The 21,426-nt window shown below is 41.6% G+C and overlaps 2 protein-coding genes across 11 annotated transcripts; one reads left to right on the plus strand and one right to left on the minus strand.

Annotated features, from left to right (window-relative positions):
* Positions 1 to 293: 293 nt before the first annotated feature.
* LOC112265598 (40S ribosomal protein S25) lies at positions 294 to 3,109 on the minus strand. Its single transcript, XM_024443083.2, has 5 exons — positions 3,023 to 3,109; positions 1,762 to 1,857; positions 1,472 to 1,655; positions 557 to 727; positions 294 to 356 (listed from the first exon to the last, which is right to left on the minus strand). Exons 1-4 carry the CDS (start codon positions 3,023 to 3,025, stop codon positions 561 to 563), a joined length of 450 nt encoding a protein of 149 aa, XP_024298851.1. The 5' UTR covers positions 3,026 to 3,109; the 3' UTR covers positions 294 to 356; positions 557 to 560.
* Positions 3,110 to 3,214: 105 nt separating this feature from the next.
* LOC112265597 (trafficking protein particle complex subunit 4) lies at positions 3,215 to 21,411 on the plus strand. 10 transcript variants are annotated; one of them, XR_006078702.1, is made up of 8 exons: positions 4,243 to 4,347; positions 14,648 to 14,682; positions 16,773 to 16,886; positions 17,051 to 17,193; positions 17,428 to 17,572; positions 17,750 to 17,920; positions 18,759 to 18,888; positions 19,118 to 19,229. XR_006078702.1 is itself a non-coding variant. In XM_042296268.1 (7 exons), the coding sequence occupies exons 2-7, from the start codon at positions 14,680 to 14,682 to the stop codon at positions 18,786 to 18,788; spliced, it is 606 nt and encodes a 201-aa protein (XP_042152202.1). In that variant the 5' UTR covers positions 4,243 to 4,347; positions 14,648 to 14,679; the 3' UTR covers positions 18,789 to 19,236. The 10 variants fall into 10 exon arrangements, 9 of the variants coding, with proteins under 9 accessions (XP_042152200.1, XP_042152204.1, XP_042152203.1 ...); XM_042296268.1 differs by having other exon boundaries at positions 18,759 to 19,236; XM_042296266.1 differs by lacking the exons at positions 14,648 to 14,682; positions 17,428 to 17,572; positions 17,750 to 17,920; positions 18,759 to 18,888; positions 19,118 to 19,229 and adding exons at positions 3,215 to 3,519; positions 3,675 to 3,849; positions 4,009 to 4,112 and having other exon boundaries at positions 4,221 to 4,347; positions 17,051 to 17,182.
* Positions 21,412 to 21,426: the final 15 nt, after the last annotated feature.

The following is a 21,426-nucleotide window of genomic DNA, read 5'->3' on the forward strand; positions in this document are numbered from 1 at the left end:
AGGGTTTGTTATTCCTGGATTTGGCAATGATGTTCATAGTGAAGTGAGTTTAAGTGTTTTCATGCAGAGGAAACATTGTATGTGATATTGCAACCCCAATTTGTTCAAAATCAAGGTTTGCACCTTGTGGATATTGCTAGATCAATTGCTGTGTACATTAGAATATCAAATAGAGTTGTCATTCTGAAACTAGATTCACAGATCTCCAGCCAAATGCAATCGAGTGTCAACTCATTCAAGCTAAATGATCTGGAGCTACATCAGGGAGAATATCACAAGGAATACAAAAAAACTAAATGCAAATCTCTTAAGAATTTTATTCACCTTACATCACATCTGAACACAGGAATCACAACCTAAAAATAAATAAAAACAGGATTTTAGATGGTATTTATAGCATAAGTCCTCCAACCTGCCTGTTAATATGTGTGTAACATGTTTAACGCCAACACATTAAAATCAGGTAATACCAGCAATAGTGAATTGCAGTGAGGAATATTCAGTTTGTTCCAATACAATGTAGGCTAGTTCCATCAGGACCAATATCATAACATACCAGTTTATGCTTTCTCTTCCTTTTCTCCCTTCTCTCCCTTCGCTGCCTTAGGTGCCTTCTCAGGCTTCTCTGGCTTGTCTGGAACCACAACACCACCCTCCTCCTCGGGACCCTTGGTGTTACGTGTGTAGATCACCTGCGATCTGTGTTTTGACACCAACTTGATCATGCCTAGAGGGGTGGCAGAATGGAATTCCATTTATTCTGTACAGATATTGAAATACTTTGGTCCCACATTACCAACTCACCCAGAAAAGTTAGACCCACTCACCGCCCTGACACAAGTTAGGACAATATACACAACACTTGATGCTGAAAGAGCAGACATCAAGTTACAGTGCCAGTCTTAGTAGTCACTGATCAGCGCCAATGTTCACCAAAATGATGGTATCCCCCCCCGAGGGAAGACTATACTGCCGACAGGGGTTAGAAGTGACATTGATGGGAACAGGACTTATGAACATTACAAAACATGTTAATTTTGCAGTAAGAGTTGCAAGTACGAAATATTTAGTGTTCCATTTGGATGGCAAGCGAGAGGAGTGCTAAACATCGGTATATGCAAGTGGGGCTTACTGGCTTTGTAAAAGTATCTGTACCAGTTGGCTCTGCGGCAGACCCACAAGAGTCAGTGCCTTGTTGAGTCAAACTGGGGTTCACTGTAGCAAAGCTCAAAATTGAACCAGATCATTGTCCTCAGACTACTGACACAGAGTGTAGCATGCCAAAAAACAACACTATTGTAGATAAACATGACAGTAGTGTACCAGCACTCCATTAAAAAGAGTGTATATGCCTATTCTGACAAACATGTACCATCTGCACTTTGATGTTAGGGCCTGTCTTACATAAAGTCAGATTTGGCTACGAGTAAACACTATGGTTGAGAATCAAGAGCAGGGGGTCAGGGTTTACCTTTGCTGAGCAGTTCCTGCAGGGCAGCCCTGGCCAGAGACCCTCTGATCTTTAGCCTCTCGGACACAACTGCTGGTGTGATGAGCTTGTAGTTGGGCACTTCCTTGTTCAACTTTTCATAGGTGGCCTTGTCGAAGAGGACCAGGTTGTTGAGCTTATCCCTCACCTTTCCCTTGGACCACTTCTGCTCAGAGGAAATGGGAGAAGTTGCTCACTCCTGACAGTGCAACCATTTTACGACACCAAAGGAATAAACCCCCAAGAAGAGATCAATGGATATCTGGACATACCTTCTTCTTGGCTTTGCCTCCGGATTTGTTGGCTGGATCCTTGTCCTTTTTGGACTTCCCGGAATCCTTCCCCTTCCCCTTGGCGTCTTTAGGAGGCTGGAATAAGCCACATCACAGTACCATTACCTAACTGATGCGGAATGAACCACCACACATTTCCCAAAACTAGCAAACTTCTGCTGGTAATTTGTAAGTGCACTATAACATTTTATTTTATTTATCCGTTATTTTACCAGGTAAGTTGACTGAGAACATGTTCTCATTTGCAGCAATGACCTGGGGAATAGTTACAGGGGAGAGGAGGGGGATTAATGAGCCAATTGTAAACTGGGGATTATTAGGTGACCATTATGGTTTGAGGGCCAGATTGGGAATTTAGCCAGGACACCGGGGTTAGCAACCCTACTCTTACGATAAGTGCCATGGGATCTTTAATGACCTCAGAGAGTCAGGACACAGGGCAGTGTCCCCAATCACTGCCCTGGGGCATCGGGATATATTTTTTTAGACCATAGGAAAGAGTGCCTCCTACTGGCCCTCCAACACCACTTCCAGCAGCATCTGGTCTCCCATCCAGGAACTGACCAGGACCAACCCTGCTTAGCTTCAGAAGCAAGCCAGCAGTGGTATGCAGGGTGGTATGCTGCTGGCAACGTACAGAAGACAACGTCAGTTGGTTTGCTAATTCAGATAGTCACTAACGTTAGTCCAACAATTGGAATTTAACCAAATAGGATATACGCCTGTGCATATTTTAGTAGTGTCTGTAAATGTAGTTGGACCTAAATTAACTAGCGACGGCCTAGTCACAGGCTAACAACTAGCCAGCTAATCAACAACCGACTCCAGTTAAACCAACAGTGGTCTAGACTCCAGCCAACCGTGGTCTGCAGAGAACTAGCGGGCAGTTTGCATAATCTGTTTAATTGATACATGTGTGGGAAAGGTCAGACTATGAGATATCTACACATTGGGACATAAGACAATTGATTGTCTGCAACATAAACCGATGGTTGGCTGATCACGCAGTGCACCATCAGCCGCAGGTCAGCTAATGTAGCCAAGCCAGCTACCGTTAGCTAGAAAGCATGGCCAACTGGAATCGTAAAGTGAGCTATTCCATCCATAATCACGGTCAGAACGCTGCGGACAAAGAATATTTTCCACCTACCCATTCCGATCTATCTAGAATCTGAACTTTTTCGAGTCAAATATTTTTTCCGCCCTCGAATTTAATGAAAAATCACGCTAACACTCTTACCATGATGTCCCACCGTTAAGATGTCGGAGTGAAAGGAAGTTCAACCCGTGCACGAGCCTCTTAGAGAACCCGTACATGTGGATGTGGAAGTATGGTTCTGGGAAATGTAGTTTATTCTTGCTATACTGTTTCTATCGATTGGTTTTTAGAATGAATAATAAACAAATCTTGAAAATAAATATAGATGCCATATTAAACAAAAATAATAATAAGAATGAACACGCATGTAAAGTTATCTCTGTTCAAGATTATTTTAGATTTTGTCTGAAATATTTCCTGTCACGTGACAATTCTGTCAGCTGTGCGGGAAAAAAGGGCAAAGATGGCGATATTCAGTGTGTATGCTGTAAATAAGTCTGGGGGGTTCATTTACCAGTATGACAATTATGTACACAGAGCAGAAGCAGAGAAAACATTCAGATATCCTTTAGATTGTGTGTTAAAGATCCACGATGAGAAAGTTGTTGTATCATTTGGTCAACGCGATGGAATCCGAGGTAGGTTGTCCGCAACTGTCAAGTGATCACATCAGTGCTTACAAAGTTGACATAGTGATAGCTGGTAGTACATGTCATGGCTGGAACTCAAATGTTGCATTCTGTATGCTTCTATTTATTGTTAACATTGTGCACGCATAATTATATTAATCTAGTGGGCAATGCTTTACTGTCCATCAATGGATTGGACGTCAACGGTAAATTCACGGCGGATGGGAAGGAGATCATCGAATACTTGAAAGACTCAACAAACTATCCGTTGTCCATACTGTTCGGAAGGGCTCGCTTGAGCTCCAATGAAAAACTTATGCCTGCTTCAATGTTTCATTCGTAAGTAGTTACACTTCTCGTAAGTAGTTACACTTCTCGTAAGTAGGTACACTTCTCAGGTGATTACAACTGTCAGCTCTGACATGAATAAATCCTTTGGTCTATGGTTACATTTGCTTTTCCATGATCTTGCTACATGTTGTGTTGTACTTTTCCTAGGTTGTTTGCTATTGGTTCACAGCTGTCCCCTGAAGTTGGCAGTACAGGAATTGAGATGCTGGAGACAGATATGTTCAAACGGCACTGCTTTCAGACACTCACTGGTAAAGCCATGCATTCAAACACTGCTATCAGTCTCTGTGTGTGATGCCTACATGCAATGCACTTGGTTTGAAAAACGAAATCTGCCTCAGTGTCAACTTATTTTTCAGGTATAAAGTTAATTGTGCTGACAGACCCCCGGCAGTCTGGCATTGATGAACTCCTGAGGAAGATTTACGAGATCTATTCAGACTTCGCCCTCAAGAACCCCTTCTACTCTTTGGCGATGCCTATCAGGTAACTTTCACATGTCAAATATCTGCCCTCTGTCACATGAGTCTCTATCAGTTATCCATTTCATTGATGAGCAATCATGGCAAGATATATATTGCCCTCTCTTGTTACAGGTTTGAACTCTTTGATCAGATTTTTAAGGGTGCATTTGAGATACCAGCTTTATCTGCTAACTTTGGACCTGGATCTTGAGTAGGAACAGGGATTAATTGCTCCTGAAATGTTGTTGTTGAACCAATCATTGAATTGTGTTTGTTATGACTGGGAAGCTACAGTACAAGCATATGGGTCAACATGTCTCCAAGCAGTGCTGCTATTTCAGAACTAATGTTGATTTTTATTTTTTATTTAACTAGCAAGTCAGGTAAGAGCAAATTCTTATTTTACAATGACGGCGAAACCCAGACGACGCTGGGCCAATTGTGCGCCGCCCAATGGGACTCCCGATCACGGCCGGTTGTGATACAGCCTGGGATCGAATCGGGGTCTGTAGTGATGCCTCTAGCACTAAGATGCAGTTCCTTAGACCACTGCCTTAGACTGCTGTGCCACTCAGGAGCCTTGATGAACTTGTATATGATAAGTATATGTTCTACTGGGATACAATGTAAATACAGATTTGAAAAACAAAATTGTACATACTTTAAGAATGAACACCATTATGTAATGTTTTCATATCTCATCTCTCTTTTCAATGCAATCCTTTAGAAGTAAAGATAAGCACAACATAAGGTATTTTATTCAAGTCTTTTATCGAATCAAAATGATTGCACCCATATAAGGAGATGTGTCAAGTGCCATTTTCAGAAATGAACCGTACATTAAAGTGCCTTGGTTTCGAATGATAAGATTATGCTCAAATTAAAATCGTATTGACACACATTTTCAATAATTAAATCTTGGATCTATTTTAAGCCATGAGCATTGAAAATAGTTTTAAGTAGCACAACATAGTTGATGTACTTGCACCTGAATACTGTCTTAATACATCTTCAGTGAAAATAAATAATCCCTGGATCAACTCCATGTCTCACCATCTCTTAAAACAAGAATATACAGGACGATGTCTCCTGTCAATTCCAAAAAACTTCACAAATAAGAAAATGTACATTCTTATCCTTAGTTTCCCATATTGGCAACAGAGAGTTATGAGGTGTAATAATCAGTCCGCCTTCCTTGGGATGTGACCCATCTTGCTTCTGATGTTCCTAAGCAAGAAGAAGCTAATGGTAGTGACGAGACAGGTGATCTCTGCTACCCAGAAGGCCATTTCCCAGCCGTGGTGCTTGGCGATGGTGCTGAATGGCAGTCCAGAGCAGAAGCCACCAACTGATAACAATACAGGGATGTCAATTAGGCTGGTTCTCATAAATAAATAGGATATACAGATTTAGTCATTGAACTACATGTCTGGTATGCTAGTAAAGCCAAGACATTACACACAAATGTGTGAAAAGCATTCATTAGAATTTGAGACAATTAGGTTGAGATAAACCTACTATTGGCCATTAGTGCAACGATAGCATGTGATGTTCCACAATAGTTTGAAGGAGCACTCTCTTTGGCTATCACGCCAAACAAGGCTATTGGTCCGTAAGATGAGAAGCCAAAAGTAGCCCCCAAGAAGAAGATCCATATCAATTTATAACATAAAAAAGAAAGACTGATAGTGTACTGGCTCTGAAAGGAGATTTGAGGAACATAATGTCTTTACTATACCTTGGCTGTCTGGAGTGACAGTGACCCGGAATAGATACATGGAACCAAACATCCCAGCCATCATGGAGATCAAGAGAAAATGACGGGGGTTTCCATGGCTTTGTATAGCCTGGTTGTACAAAAATTGATATAGTACCTAACAAACACTGCTTTGATTTTTTTATAGATCTCTGAATTAATGTATGATGCCACTGTCAACCCACTTGTGCCAAAGCCTTGTCAGTGAAGTATCCTGCAGCTAAACTGCCCAACAGGCCTCCAACCTCCAGGGCACTCATGTAGGAACTGCCTGTGAAAAAGAGCTGCATTCAGGCAAACCTAACAAGAATCAATTATTATTGAGTTATCAACAGTAAGCTATTGCACACTAGTAAAACAGGCAGGTTAGCGTTTTCCGTCATGAATCTTGTTCTGGAGGTAGCTCTGCAGAGTGGTCACTAACCTTTATTTTTTTTAACCTTTATTTTACTAGGCAAGTCAATTAAGAACAAATTCTTATTTTCAATGACAGCCTAGGAACAGTGGGTTAACTGCCTGTTCAGGGGCAGAACGACAGATTTGTACCTTGTCAGCTCGGGGATTCGAGCACATAGCTTAGAGAGTGGCTCCTGAGTGGCGCAGCAGTCTACTGGCACTGCATCTCAGTGCTACAGGTGTCACTACAGACCCTGGTTTGATTCCAGGCTGTATCACAACCGACCGTGATTGGGAGTCCCATAGGGCAGCTCACAATTGGCCCAGCGTCGTCCAGGTTAGGGTTTGGCCGGGGTAGGCCGTCATTTTAAATAAGAATTTTTTTCTTAACGGACTTGCCTAGTTAAGTAAAGGTAAAATAAAATCTTGAACTCGTTCACACTAGCATGTGAGGGGCACACTGTGTGCAGAGTAAATTCTCACAGTGTCACTGATTTTACACACAATTTCACATGCAGACAATACTCAGAAAAGCATGTGTTCAAATGAAAACCTGTGCATATCACATTCACACATATCACACATTTTGAAATGTTTCAACCACAGAACCAAATGAGGTTAGCTCCAAGCTCTGACCTGCTTTGACCTTCTAGGCCCCCCCCCCAGTGTCGATGTTGGGCAAGCCCATGTTCTTGAGCTCGTTCCTGATCAACAGCAGGCAGACGAAGGAGACCACACAACAAGAGAGACCTGAGATGGACAGGGTCGTCCTCCAGCTGTGGCTCTGGGCCATCAATGTTGCAATAATGGGGCATATACTCCCAGCCAGGTTCATACTGCAGGACAGAATTGCCCACTATGTCCCAAACTGAGAGGGCTCGAACCACTGAGGAGCAGAAGGGAATGACATATCATAATATCAGACTAGTGATGTGCTGCGTGGCTTGACACGACTGGTATTGAGTGGACAGAGATATACAGTGCATTCGGAAAGTATTCAGACCCCTCAACCTTTTCAAAATGTTGTTACGATACATCCTAAATCTAAAATGGATTAAATCTTCTATTTTTCTCATCAATTTACACACAATACTCCATGGTGAAGCACGGTGGTGGCAGCATCATGCTGTGGGGATGTTTTTAAGCGACAGGGACTGGGAGACTAGTCAGGATCGAGGGAAAGATCAACAGAGCAAAGTACAGAGAGATCCTTGATGAAAACCTTCTCCAGAGCGCTCAGGACCTCAGGCTTGGGAGAAGGTTCACCTTCCAACAGGACAACGACTCTAAGCACACAGCCAAGATAACGCAGGAGTGGCTTCTGGACAAGTCTCTGAAAATCCTTCAGTTGCCCAGCCAGAGCCTGGACTTGAACCCGATCAAACATCTCTGGAGAGACCAGAAAATTGCTGTGCAGTGACACTCTCCATCCAACCTGACAGAGCTTGAGGATCTGCAGAGAAGAATGGGAGAACCTCCCCAAATAGAGGTGTGCAAGCTTGTAGCGTCATACCCAAGAAGACTCAAGGCTGTAATCACTGCCAAAGGTGCTTCAACAACGTACTGAGTAAAGGGTCTGCATACTCATGTAAATGTGATATTTCAGTTTTTATTATTTTATACATTTGCAGAAAAATTTAAAAAACAGTTTTTGCTTTGTTATTATGGGGTATTGTGTGTAGATTGATGGGGGGTGAGGGGGGGCAATTTAATTCATTTTAGAGTAGAGTATTGTAACAAAATGTGGAAAAGTAAAGTGGTCTGAATACTTTCCAAATGCATTGTACAAAATATCGTAATTTAAAAGGTTTCTAGACCGGAAAGGTTGCTAATTCGAATCCCCAAACTGACAAGGTAAGAATCTGTCGTTCTGCCTCTGAACAAGGTAGTTAACCCACTGTTCCTAGGCCGTCATTGTAATTAAGCATTTGTTCTTAACTGACTTGCCTAGTTAAATAAAAATATGAACATAATATGCTTGTCAACATAGTATATATATTTTTACCTGTAGCCTAATCTGACTGACTGTAACCGTCAATCTAATACATTCTAACAACTGATCGTCAATTGCGATATAGCTTTGATAACTTCCAATTTAATTAACAAAACATGGCCACAACAACAATACACTGAAGTTGTAGGCTATTTATTAAATCAGTTTGTCAGCTCCAGGTAGGCTAAACAAGTGGAACAAATTGATTTGCAAAGACTCCAGTGATATAGTAATTTCAACATATTTATTGTATTAAACTGTAGACTACAGTGGCCTAATGGGAAGTTATGGAACTCCCTCGCGTGCTTCTGTTATTGTCACGTGTGCTCCCTCTCTGGCCTCTAGGTCACCAGGCTGCTAGTGATGGCGCACAACTGTCACCAACGTTACGCGCCCCTGCTCTTCATCACTTCCCTGATTACCTTCCCTATATATATCGTTACAGTTATAGGGAAAAGTCCTAAAAGAAACTGACATTAAATGCGGAGAATGACACATTTGCATCTGTTGGCCATCAAGTAGCCTATTAATTAAAAATATACTATGTATTGGTGCATCAAAATAAATTAAGTTGCCAATATTATGTTTAAATGTTGTTTTTTTGTTTGCCCGCGTTACCGACCATTGCTAGGTAAAGTGGGACAGTCTTATAGGCTTTTCCAATGGAGGAAAGAGATCCAGTTTACATTAGGGACCCTATACGTAGGGTAGGCAGGGCTCTGGTTTTTGTTGTACTGTTATCCTGGTTAATTTAGATATTTTCTAGAGTACAATGGCACCAAACAGAACTAATAGTAGGGTGATGTCTTATTTTTTTTGAATTTGCGTCTTCTTTAACCTCTTTCGACATCTATCCAACATATTAGCCCAACACATGATACATTTCTGAAATCTTCAAGATCATAACATAACAACAAAGTGTGAATTGAATTATCATTGGGGTACAATTAGGACTATAAAAATGGTGTCCCAGTTTATCTAACCTGTGGTCCTAATTTAATGAACTCACACTGAAAATAGGGTTTTGGTTCAGTGTACACACATGAGTGTGTTATACCCCCTGTGAATATGATATCAACATTTGCCCTGTTTGTGTGATTTAGGAAATATCTTGAGTATTTCCCGAAATGTAGCTATTATGTGTTGGGCTAATATGTTGGATAGATGTCGAAAGAGGCTACAGATGACAGAAATGCAAAAAAAGTGTTCCACTTTTTCTGAATTCACCCTGTTTATGACCCATACAATAAGTAAGGGTTAATTAACGAGGGGCTATGCATTCTATTGAAAATAATGAATGGCAGAGAAGGTGTTCCACGACGTGCTAGCGGAAATCTCCCATAGGATAACATTGGTTTACAGGTTATGCTCTAACTCTGCTCACGTGCATGCGATTTGCAAAATTCCTTTTGCCATGTGTTCAGGGCCACTGGTACCTCTCCAGATATTGATATGATGAGAGTACGCGGTCCCCTCCATATCCTAAAAAGGAAGTATGAACCTGCAATATATCATATGGCCAATGCCATTGTACCATTTTGCAATTGGACAGCCATCAAGTCAGCCATTTAAAGGGCCAAATCATCATAAACAGTCAAAGGACAGCACAATTAAATTTTATTTGTACTGTACAGTATCCAAGTAGTGGACTTTTTGAGTTTCAGCACTTTAACTACGTGTCCAATTTGTGATGATGATTGCCTGTTGTAATATATTTTAAATGGACAGTGTACATTAGACATATGATACAGATGATGCAATCTCGATTGCACTCCACACTGCCCTTTCCCACCTGGACAAAAGGAATGCCAACGTGAGAATGCTTTTAATTGACTACAGCTCAGCGTTCAACACCATAGTATCCTCAAAGCTCATCACTAAGCTAAGGATCCTGGGACTAAACCCCTCCCTCTGCAACTGTATCCTGGACTTCCTGACGGGCCGCCCCCAGGTGGTGACGGTAGGTAGCAACACATCTGCCACGCTGATCCTCAACACTAGAGCCCCTCAGGGGTGCGTGCTCAGTCCCCTCCTGTACTCCCTGTTCACCCACGATTGCATGGCCAGGAACGACTCCAACACCATTAAGTTTGCTGACGACACAACAGTGGTAGGCCTGATCACCGACAATGATGAGACAGCCTATAGGGAGGAGGTCAGAGACCTGGCTGGATGGTGCCAGAATAACAACCTATCCTTCAACGTAACCAAGTCTAAGGAGATGATTGTGGACTACAAGAAAAGGAGGACCGAGCACGCCCCCATTCTCATCGACGGGGCTGTAGTGGAGCAGGTTGAGAGCTTCAAGTTCCTTGAAGTCCACATCACCAAAAAACTAGAATGGTCCAAACACACCAAGATAGTTGTGAGGAGGGCACGACACAGCCTATTCCCCCTCAGGAAACTAAAAAGATTTGGCATGGGTCCTCAGATCCTCAAAAGGTTCTACAGCTGCAACATCGAGAGCATCCTGACTGGTTGCATCATTGCCTGGTACGGTAATTGCACGGCCTCCGACCACAAGGCACTACAGAGGGTAGTGCGTACGGCCCAGTACGTCACTGTGGCTAAGCTGCCTGCCATCCAGGACCTCTACACCAAGCGGTGTCAGAGGAAGGCCCTAAAAAATGTCAAAGACCCCAGCCACCTCAGCCATAGACTGTTCTCTCTACTACCGCATGGCAAGCGGTACGAGAGTGCCAAGTCTAGGACAAAAAGGCTTCTCAACAGTTTTTACCCCCAAGCCATAAGACTCCTGAACAGGTAATCAAATGGCTACCCGGACTATTTGCATTGTGTGCTCCCGCCAACCCCTCTTTTACGCTGCTGCTACTCTCTGTTTATCATATATGCATAGTCACTTTAACTATACTTTCATGTACATACTACCTCAATTGGCCCGACCAACCAGTGCCCTCGCACATTGGCTAACCGGGCTATATGCATTGTGTCCCACCACCCACCAAGCCCTCTTTTACACTATTGCTACTCTCTGTTTATCATATATGCATAGTCACTTTAACCATATCTACATATAAATATTACCTCAATCAGCTCGACTAACCAGTGCCTGTATATAGCCTCGCTACTGTATATAGCCTCGCTACTATTATTTTTCACTGTCTTTTTTACTGTTGTTTTTATTTCTTTACTTACCTATTGTTCACCAAATACCTTTTTTTGCACAGTTGGTTAGAGCCTGTAAGTAAGCATTTCACTGTAAGATCTACACCTGTTGTATTCGGCGCACGTAACAAATAACCTTTGATTTGATTTATTTATACAGTACCAGTCAAAAGTTTGGAAACACCTACTCATTCAAGGGTTTTTCCTTATTTTTTACTATTTTCTACATTGTAGAATAATAGTGAAGACATCAAAACTATGAAATAACACATATGGAATCATATTAGCCACCCTTTGCCTTGATGACAGCTTTGCACACACTTGACATTCTCTTAACCAGCTTTACCTGGAATGCTTTTCCAACAGTCTTGAAGGAGTTCCCACATATGCTGAGCACTTGTTGGCTGCTTTTCCTTCACTCTATGGTCCAACTCATCCCAAACCATCTCATTTGGGTTGAAGTCAGGTGATTGAGGAGGCAAAGTCATCTGATGCAGCACTCCATCCCTCCATCCATCACTCTCAAATAGCCCTTACACATCCTGGAGGTGTGTTTGAAAAAAAATGATAGTCCTGGAGGTGTGCTGTTGAAAAACAAATGATAGTCCCATTAAGTGCAAACCAGATGGGATCGCGTATCGCTGCAGAATGCTGTGTTAGCCATGCTGGTTAAGTGTGCCTTGAATTCTAAATAAATCACTGACAGTGTCACCAACAAAGCACCCCCACACCATCACACCTCCTCTTCCATGCTTCATGGTGGGAACCACACGTGCCTCCAGAAAGTATTCATACCTCTTGACTTACTCCACATTTTGTTGTGTTACAGCCTGAATTCAAAATGGATTCAATTTATATTTTTTCTCACCCATCTACACACAATACCCCATAATGACAAAGTGAAAACATGTTTTTTTTAAACATTTTGGCAAATGTATTGAATATGAAATACAGAAATATTTAATTGACTTAAGGATTCAAACCCCTGAGTCAATACATGTTGGAATCATATTTAGCAGCTGTGAGTATTTCTGGGTAAGTCTCTAAGAGCTTTGCACACCTGGATTGCACAATATTTGCACATTATTGTTTAGAAAATTCTTCAAGCTCTGCCAAGTTGGTTGTTGATCATTGCGAGACAGCCATTTTAAAGTTTTGCCATAGATTTTCAGGCCCATTCAAGTCAACTCTAACTAGGCCACTAAAGAACATTCAATGTCATCTTGGTAAGCAACTGCAGTGTATATTTGGCCTTGTGTTTTAGGTTATTATCCTGCTGAAAAGTGAATTTGTCTCCCAGTGTCTTTTGGAAAGCACACTAAACCAGGTTTTCCTCTAGGATTTTGCCTGTGCTTAGCTCTATTCCATTTTATCAACAACAACAAACTCCCTAGTCCTAGCCAATGACAAGCATATCCATAACATGATGCAGCCACCATCATGCTTGAAAATATGAAGAGTGGTACTCAGTGACATGTTGTGTTGGATTTGCCCCAAACATAAAGCTTTGTATTCAGGACATAAAGTTAATTTCTTTGCCACATTTTTTGCAGTTGCAAACAGGATGTATGTTTTGGAATATTTGTATTCTGTACAAGCTTCCTTATTTTCACTTTGTCATTTAGGTTAGTATTGTGGAGTAACTATAATGTTGTTGATTCATCCCCAGTTTTCTCCTATTACAGCCATTAAACTCTGTAACTGTTTTAAAGTCACCTTTAGCCTCATGGTGAAATCGCTGAGCGGGTTCCTTCCTCTCCAGCAACTGAGTTAGGAAGGACGCCTGTATCCAAAGTGTAATTAATAACTTCACCATGCTCAAAGGGATATTCATTGTCTGTTTTCTTCTTCATTATTTTTTTGAGAAAACCTCTCTGGTCTTTGTGGTTTAATCTGTGTTTATAATTCACTGCTCGACTGAGGGACCTTGCAGGTAAATGCAAGCATGGGGTACAGATATGATTATGTTATTATTGCACACAGAGTGAGTCCATGCAACTTATTATGTGACTTGTTAAGCACATTGTTTTGCTCCTGGGGTGAATTTATTTAGGCTTGCAAAAACAAAGGGGTTGAATACTTATTCAATCAAGACATTTAAGCTTTTCAATTTAAAAAAAATAATTTGTAAAAATGTCTTAAAACATAACTCCACTTTGACTTTATGGGGTATTGTGTGTCTGCCAGTGACACAAAATCAAAATGGAATATATTTTAAATTCAGGCTGTAACACAACAAAATGTGGAAAAAGTCAAGGGGTGTGAATTACTTTCTGAAGGCAATGTACAATACATTATAATTTTCCCTGAATTTCATGCAATTTGTTTTCTGCTGTTTACCTATATCGTGAGTCCACGTTTCCTGTTAACATAAACTGCCGCCCACTGGGCACACATTGGTTGGATCAACGTTGTTACGTTGAACCAATGTGGAATATACGTTGAATTGACTGACGTCTGTGCCCAGTGGGCTATTTCTTTCAATCTCTGTACACCAAACCCGATATTCGAGTCAATGACCACGCCACCACATACACCTACTATCGAAAATGCAATGAACTATGTTTTGTCATAACAACGGTGTGTTACATAGTTGTTGGGTATTCTAATTTGCAGAGATGAGGTACTTTAGCGCCACTTAGTGAGCACAAAGTGTGATGCACCACCTCCACCATACAGCAACATGCATTGCACATACTGTATATAATATCGCACATGCTGCATGCTTGCATGTACTGAAGCCAAATATTATTTCACATTGTATCAAAGCACATCTGATTCACCTTGATACAAAGTATCCAAGACAAGAGATGATTAATATGGCTTGTGCCAAAAAGGACACCGAGGCCACATACTCTTCCCCTGTTGAAGATGGGGGTTTCCATGGATACTCAACAACAAAACATCTCTCATTTTTAGGGACATGCCAAGCACTTAACCCATAATAAAGAGACGAAAAATAGCTAACTAGGTGCTTCACAACATTGGATAATCGTTGTGTTATTATAATGGTTACATTCCTGTCAATATTATAGCTGTTATTTCTTTCAGTTGATGAGAGTGGACCATTTGTGAAGATCATCATGGTAAGTGGAATCAGAGAGGCCCACAATCTTGCATGACCTAACAATTACATACACTACCTGTCAAAAGTTTTAGAACACCTACTCATTCAAGGGTTTTTCTTTATTTTTTTTACTATTTTCTACATTGTACAATAATAGTGAAGACATCAAAACTATGAAATAACACATATGGAATCATGTAGTAACCAAAAAAGTGTTAAACAAATCAAAATACATTTTATATTTGAGATTCTTCAAATAGCCACCATTTGCCTTGATGGCAGCTTTGCACACTCTTGGCATTCTCTCAACAAGCTTCACGAGGTAGTCACCTGGAAGGCATTTCAATTAACAGGTGTGCTTTGTTAAAAGTACATTTGTGGAATTTCTTTCCTTCTTAATGCGTTATAGCCAACCAGTTGTGTTGTGACAAGGTGGGGGTGGTATACAGAAGATAGCCCTATTTGATAAAAGACCAAGTCCATTTTATGGCAAGATCAGCTCAATTAAGCAAAGTCCATCATTACTTTAAGACATGAAGGTCAGTCAACACGGAAAATTTCAAGAACTTTGAAAGTTTCTTCAAATGCAGTCGCAAAAACCATCAAGCTCTATGATGAAACTGGCTCTCATGAGGACCGCCACAGGAATGGAAGACCCAGAGTTACCTCTGCTGCAGAGGATAAGTCCATTAGATTTAACAGCCTCAGAAAATGCAGCTCAAATAAATGTTTAAGTGACAGACGCATCTCAACATCAACTGTTCAGAGAAGACTGTGTGAATCAGGCCTTCATGGTCGAATTGCTGCAAAGAAACCACTACTAAAGGATACCAATACTTGCTTGGGCCAAGAAACATAAAGAATGGACATTAGACCAGTGGAAATGTGTCCTTTGGTCTGGAGTCCAAATTTGAGATTTTTGCTTCCAACCGCTGTGTCTTTGTGAGACGCGGAGTGGGTGAATGGATGATCTCTGCATGTGTATTTCCCACCGTAAAGCATGGAGGAGGAGGAGTTATGGTGTGGTTGTGCTTTGTTGGTGACACTATCAGTGATTTATTTAGAATTCAAAACACACTTAACCAGCATGGCTGCTACAGCATTCTGCAGTGATACGCCATCCCATCTGGTTTGGGCTTAGTGGGACTATCATTTCTTTTTCAACAGCACAATGACCCAACACACCTCCAGGCTGTGTAAGGGCCACAATCCCCCGACCTCAACCAAATTGAGATGGTTTGGGATGAGTCTGACCGCAGAGTGAAGGAAAAGCAGCCAACAAGTGCTCAGCATACAGTGGAGCAAAAAAAGTATTTAGTCTGCCACCAATTGTGCAAGTTCTCCCACTTAAAAAGATGAGAGAGGCCTGTAATTTTCAGCCCCAAAACATCACTGCTCTAGAGGAGATCTGCATGGAGGAATGGGCCAAAATACCAGCAACAGTGTGTGAAAACCTTGTGAAGACTTACAGAAAACGTTTGACCTCTGTCATTGCCAACAAAGGGTATATAACAAAGTATTGAGATAAACTTTTGTTATTGACCAAATACTTATTTTCCACCATAATTTGCAAATAAATTCATTAAAAATCCTACAATGTGATTTTCTGGATTTTTTTTCCTCATCATGTCTGTCATAGTTGAAGTGTACCTATGATGAGAATTACAGGCCTCTCTCATCTTTTTAAGTGGGAGAACTTGCACAATTGGTGGCTGACTAAATACTTTTTTGCCCCACTGTATGTGGGAAGCCTTCAAGACTGTTGGAAAAGCATTCCAGGTGAAGCTGGTTGAGAGAATGCCAAGAGTGTGCAAAGCTGTCATCAAGGGAAAGGGTGGCTAGTTGAAGAAACTCAAAAATAAAATATATTTAGATTTGTTTAACAATTTTTTGGTGTGTTATTTCATAGTTTTGATGTCTTCACTATTATTCTACAATGTAGACAATAGTAAAAAATAAAGGAAAACCTTTGAATGAGTAGGTGTTCTAAAACTTTTGACCGGTAGTGTACATGACAGCTACATGTAGCTAGCAATTATTTCCTCTTCTGTACACACTTTCAATTACTGTGTAACTCTACCAGTACCAACACTGTTGACTTTCTCACAGCCACAGAGTGCAGGGTCTTCATCAAGGCTCTCTGGTAGCTCCCATTCACGTCGCTATCACACTCGTGCCCTCACCTCTCATGTGGATGAGAGCCTCTTTGGAACCATAAAACAGGTGGGCCGGCATGTGTCAGCCATCTCTTTGATCTGCATTTCATAAAACACATATCAGTAACCTGTGACAATTGAACTGTGCAAGTTCTGTGTGTGTGTATATGTGTGTTTTTGAGAGAGAGATAGAGAATTGGTGGAAATGTATGTTGGATTTTCACACTCAAGGCGCTGTCAGCCTGCGATGTCAAGGATACTGAGAGGGGTGGCCGGTCTGGACTCAGGGGCCAGTCCATGTCTTCTCCAAGTCAGAAAACTCAGAAACCAGAGACAGTTCGCATCATCACAAGGGACCTCATCCGAGATCTGAAGCAAGTATCAGTCTATACCTCAATTTCTCATTTGGTTGCAATGTGATCATCAAGTCTAATGCTTTGTGAACATACCAGTACTACACTTGGCAGTGTTTATCACGGTTTACTTATTATAAAAGATAATGCCATCCAGTTCCATAAACCTACATTGCACCAATAAACATATCCCACAATCACATTTTAGAAGTGGTGGTGAATTACAACATAAAAACAATGCTGTCATTTTGCCAGGATCCCAAGTAAGGATCCGTCTGGGCTGTCTGTCTTTCTCCACCCAACTGAGATCGAGCGGATCACAACAGCTTCTCGGGTTTCAACCAAGGAAGAGCTGGAGGCCATGCTGGAAGTCCAGAGGAGAGAGAGAGAAGCAGCTATGGTGAGAAAGGACAAATGTACCTGATGAATTTGTAAGCAACCTTTCCCTCATGAAAGCTGGGTGACTAACTGGCAGTACAGGGTCCCAGCTACAGCACTAACACCCTTGTGGAGATGTAACAGTAATAAACCAAACTAACTTCTACACTGTTCCAATGTTGCTGTTTTTCCTGACCAGGATGCTGCTGAGGATAGGAAGGCCCATATCAGCCAGGCTGACATGTCTTGTCAGAAGAACCAGGACCTAAGTGAGCTGGAGGCTGAGGCCAAGGAAAGAGCTCAGTACCTGCTGGAGAGGGCCAATGCCATGAGGATGGAGCAGGAGGACGAGGTCAAGAAACTCAATGAGGTACAACAAGAGAATTTCATTGCTCACATTTCTCTTTACTTTGATACTCTTTGTTATTCGTTTTATCTCAGCTTCAGTCCCAATATCACTGCAATATCACACATTTACCCAGTTATTTTACCCATGCCCTGTCCAGACTCTTCCATCTCTGTGTCCTTGTGTGTGTTGTATATGGTACTTTATTGTTGTGGACAGTTGATCCTGGATGCCCATTGCCACGCGTTGAGGGATGCCCAGATCCTAGAGAGGCTGCAGATCCTGGCTGAGCTGCAGGACGAGGAGAGGCGACTGGATGCCATGATGATCCAGTTTCAACTTCCACCTGACTGTGCTGCTGCTCCAGTTTCAACTGTTCTGCCTTATTATTATTCGACCATGCTGGTCATTTATGAACATTTGAACATCTTGGCCATGTTCTGTTATAATCTCCACCCGGCACAGCCAGAAGAGGACTGGCCACCCCACATAGCCTGGTTCCTCTCTAGGTTTCTTCCTAGGTTTTGGCCTTTCTAGGGAGTTTTTCCTAGCCACCGTGCTTCTACACCTGCATTGCTTGCTGTTTGGGGTTTTAGGCTGGGTTTCTGTACAGCACTTTGAGATATCAGCTGATGTACGAAGGGCTATATAAATAAATTTGATTTGATTTGATTTGATTTGATGGAGGTGGACCATAGGAGAGCCCTGGAGGCCCTGGAGCAGATCGACGAGCTGCGCAAACACCAGAGGATCCAGTGAGGAAACACATGCTCATACACATGCTCACACACACCCACACAATACACAACATCTCTTTTCCATACTGTAACACCTCAGCTGTCTTCCCTGTGTGTGTCTATAGGGGAAATCAGCTGATTATAAATCAGATTGAGGAGCGTCTGGAGGACAGGATGTTGCAGAATGAGATGAAGGAGCACGAAGGCCAGCAGATGCTGGAGAACCTGGAGAGGATGCAGATGGAGGAGCTGGAAGTATTATTAGCTAGAGACAAGTCTCTTTGTACAGTACACCATTCTTATAGCCAGGCTTATGTATTTCCACTTTGAATTTCAGTTAGAAATTCCTCATTAATTAGCCTGGTCCAAGATCTGTTTGTGCTCTTGCAACTCATGAATATCATTAATGAATGAATCGTAATGCAGTTACTGTAGGCATAATGAATAATAAACAACAGAAGGGTGTGGTGTGTGTGTCTCCCAGGCTCTGGTGAGGAAGAAGGAGGAGCAGCAGCGTCTGCAGCAGGAGATCCTCCGTATCAATGAGGACAAGCTGCTGGCCAAGGAGCGCAAGAAAGAGGATTATGAACATCTTCATAATAGGTATTTGGCCTTCTTGTTTTTGGGTCAGAAAGCAGAAGGGCAAAATAGTTGTCTAAGGCTGCATTTATACATGCAGCCTAAGTCTGATCTTTTTCCACAAATTGGTCTTTTGACCAATCAGATCAGCTCTTTTGCCAATAATTAAGTAAAAGATCAGAGTTGGACTGCCTGTGTTAAAAACATCTTATGGCTGGGAGGCAGTATTGAGTAACTTGGATGAATAAGGTGCCCAGAGTAAACTGCCTGCTCCTCAGTCCCAGTTGCTAATATATGCATACTATTAGTATATTTGGATAGAAAACACTCTGAAGTTCCTAAAACTGTTTGAACGATGTCTGTGAGTATAACAGAACATATGGCAGGCAAAAACCTGAGAAAAAAATCCAACCAGGATCTGAGGTTGGTCGCTTTTCAACTCAGGCCCTATTGAAGTTAAGGTGGGATATTGGTCATCTTGCACTTCCTAAGGCTTCCACGAGATGTCAACCGTCTTTAGAAACTTGTTTGAGGCTTCCACTATGAAGGGGGGATGAATGAGAGGGGAATGAGTCAGAGGTCTGCCAGCAGTCACGCCCTGGTCACGCGCATTTCACATGAGCAGTATCTCCCGTTTCTTTGCTTTTCTGAAGACAAAGGAATTCCCCGGTTGGAATATTATTGAATATTTATGTTAAAAACATCCTAAAGATTGATTCCATACATCGTTTGACAAGTTTCTACGTTATGTAACAGAACTTTTTGACATTTCGTCTGCAACTAGTGAACGCGCTTCGTGAGTTTTGATTTGTTTACCAAAGGCGCTAACAAAAGTAGCTATTTGGACATAAATGATGGACATTATCGAACAAATCAAACATTTGTTGTGGAACTGGGATTCCTGGGAGTGCATTCTGATGAAGATCATCAAAGGTAAGTGAATATTTATAATGTTATTTCTGACTTCTGTTGACTCCAAGATGGCGGATATATGTATTTGTTCTCTGAGCGCCGTTCTCAGATTATAGCATGGTTTGCTTTTTTGAAATCTGACACAGCGGTTGCATTAAGGAGAAGTATATCTTTAATCCCATGTATAACCCTTGTATTTTCATCAACATTTATGATGAGTATTTCTGTAAATTGATGTGGCTCTGCAAAATCACTGGATGTTTTTGGAACTACTGAACATAAAGCGCTTAATGTATTTTTTGATAAATATGAACTTTATCAAACAAAACATACATGTATAACATGAAGTCCTATGAGTGTCATCTGATGAAGATCATCAAAGGTTAGTGATTCATTTTCTCTCTATTTGTGCTTTTTGTGACTCTTTGGCTGGAAAAATGGCTGTGTTTTTCTGTGAATAGGCACTGACCAAACAATCTTTTGTGGTGCTTTCGCTGTAAAGCCTATTTGAAATCAGACACTGTGGTGGGATTAACAACAAGATGACCTTTAAAATGGTATAAAATACTTCTATGTTTGAGGAATTTTAATTATGAGATTTCTGTTGTTTTGAATTTGGCACCCTGCACTTTCACTGGCTGTTGTCATATCGATCCCTGCGCAGGGAGGTCTACAAAGAAGGAGACCGGCTGGACGAGGAGGCCCGGCATCGACGAGATCAAGGAGAAGAAGCTCAGGGAGCTCAAGTAAGTACAGAGACTGGGTGGGGGCTAACTATGTATAGGGACTGGGTAGGGACTAACCATGTACAGGGACTGGGTAGGGACTAACTTTGTACAGGGAATGGGTGGGGACTAGGTATGTACAGGGATTGGGTGGGGCTAACTACATATAGGGATTGGGTAGGGAATGCCATTTACTAGGACTGGGAGGGGACTAACTATATACAGGAACAAGGTGGTATGTAGAATTGAGAGGAACAGAGGATAGTCAGGATGGTCAGGTTTAGTTTTGTAATTGTTTGTTAATTTTACTTGTAGGGCTGCTGGACTTCCAGAGAAGTATTGCAATAAAGTGGAGAGAAGGGTCCATGCTCTTCCTGCTCTGGCTCACTAGAACACAAACCCTGATACTAATGAAAGACTTCAACAATGGAGATAAATTGGCACCCCCATCACTTTGACAGGGTAGAATGAAGAAAATGAATTGGTACAGAATAGAAATCTAATGTAGTACATTTATATTAATTATCATGTAATTTCTGAATAAAGAGGACCGTATACATTACATACTATGAACCTT

Source organism: Oncorhynchus tshawytscha, linkage group LG13 (assembly GCF_018296145.1).
Source record: "Oncorhynchus tshawytscha isolate Ot180627B linkage group LG13, Otsh_v2.0, whole genome shotgun sequence".
In the NCBI taxonomy this organism is placed as follows: Eukaryota; Metazoa; Chordata; class Actinopteri; order Salmoniformes; family Salmonidae; genus Oncorhynchus; species Oncorhynchus tshawytscha.

Excerpts from the sequence above, each read along its gene's own strand:
- LOC112265598 (XM_024443083.2), bottom strand. Across the intron at positions 1,656-1,761 it reads GAGGCAAAGCCAAGAAGAAG|AAGTGGTCCAAGGGAAAGGT; the intron begins GTATGTCCAGAT and ends TCCTCTGAGCAG. Across the intron at positions 728-1,471 it reads GCAGGAACTGCTCAGCAAAG|GCATGATCAAGTTGGTGTCA; the intron begins GTAAACCCTGAC and ends CCACCCCTCTAG.
- LOC112265597 (XM_042296266.1), top strand. The coding sequence starts at position 3,345 with ATGGCGATATTCAGTGTGTATGCTGTAAATAAGTCTGGGGGGTTCATT. Across the intron at positions 3,850-4,008 it reads CCTGCTTCAATGTTTCATTC|GTTGTTTGCTATTGGTTCAC; the intron begins GTAAGTAGTTAC and ends TACTTTTCCTAG. Across the intron at positions 4,348-16,772 it reads TCTTTGGCGATGCCTATCAG|CCACAGAGTGCAGGGTCTTC; the intron begins GTAACTTTCACA and ends ACTTTCTCACAG.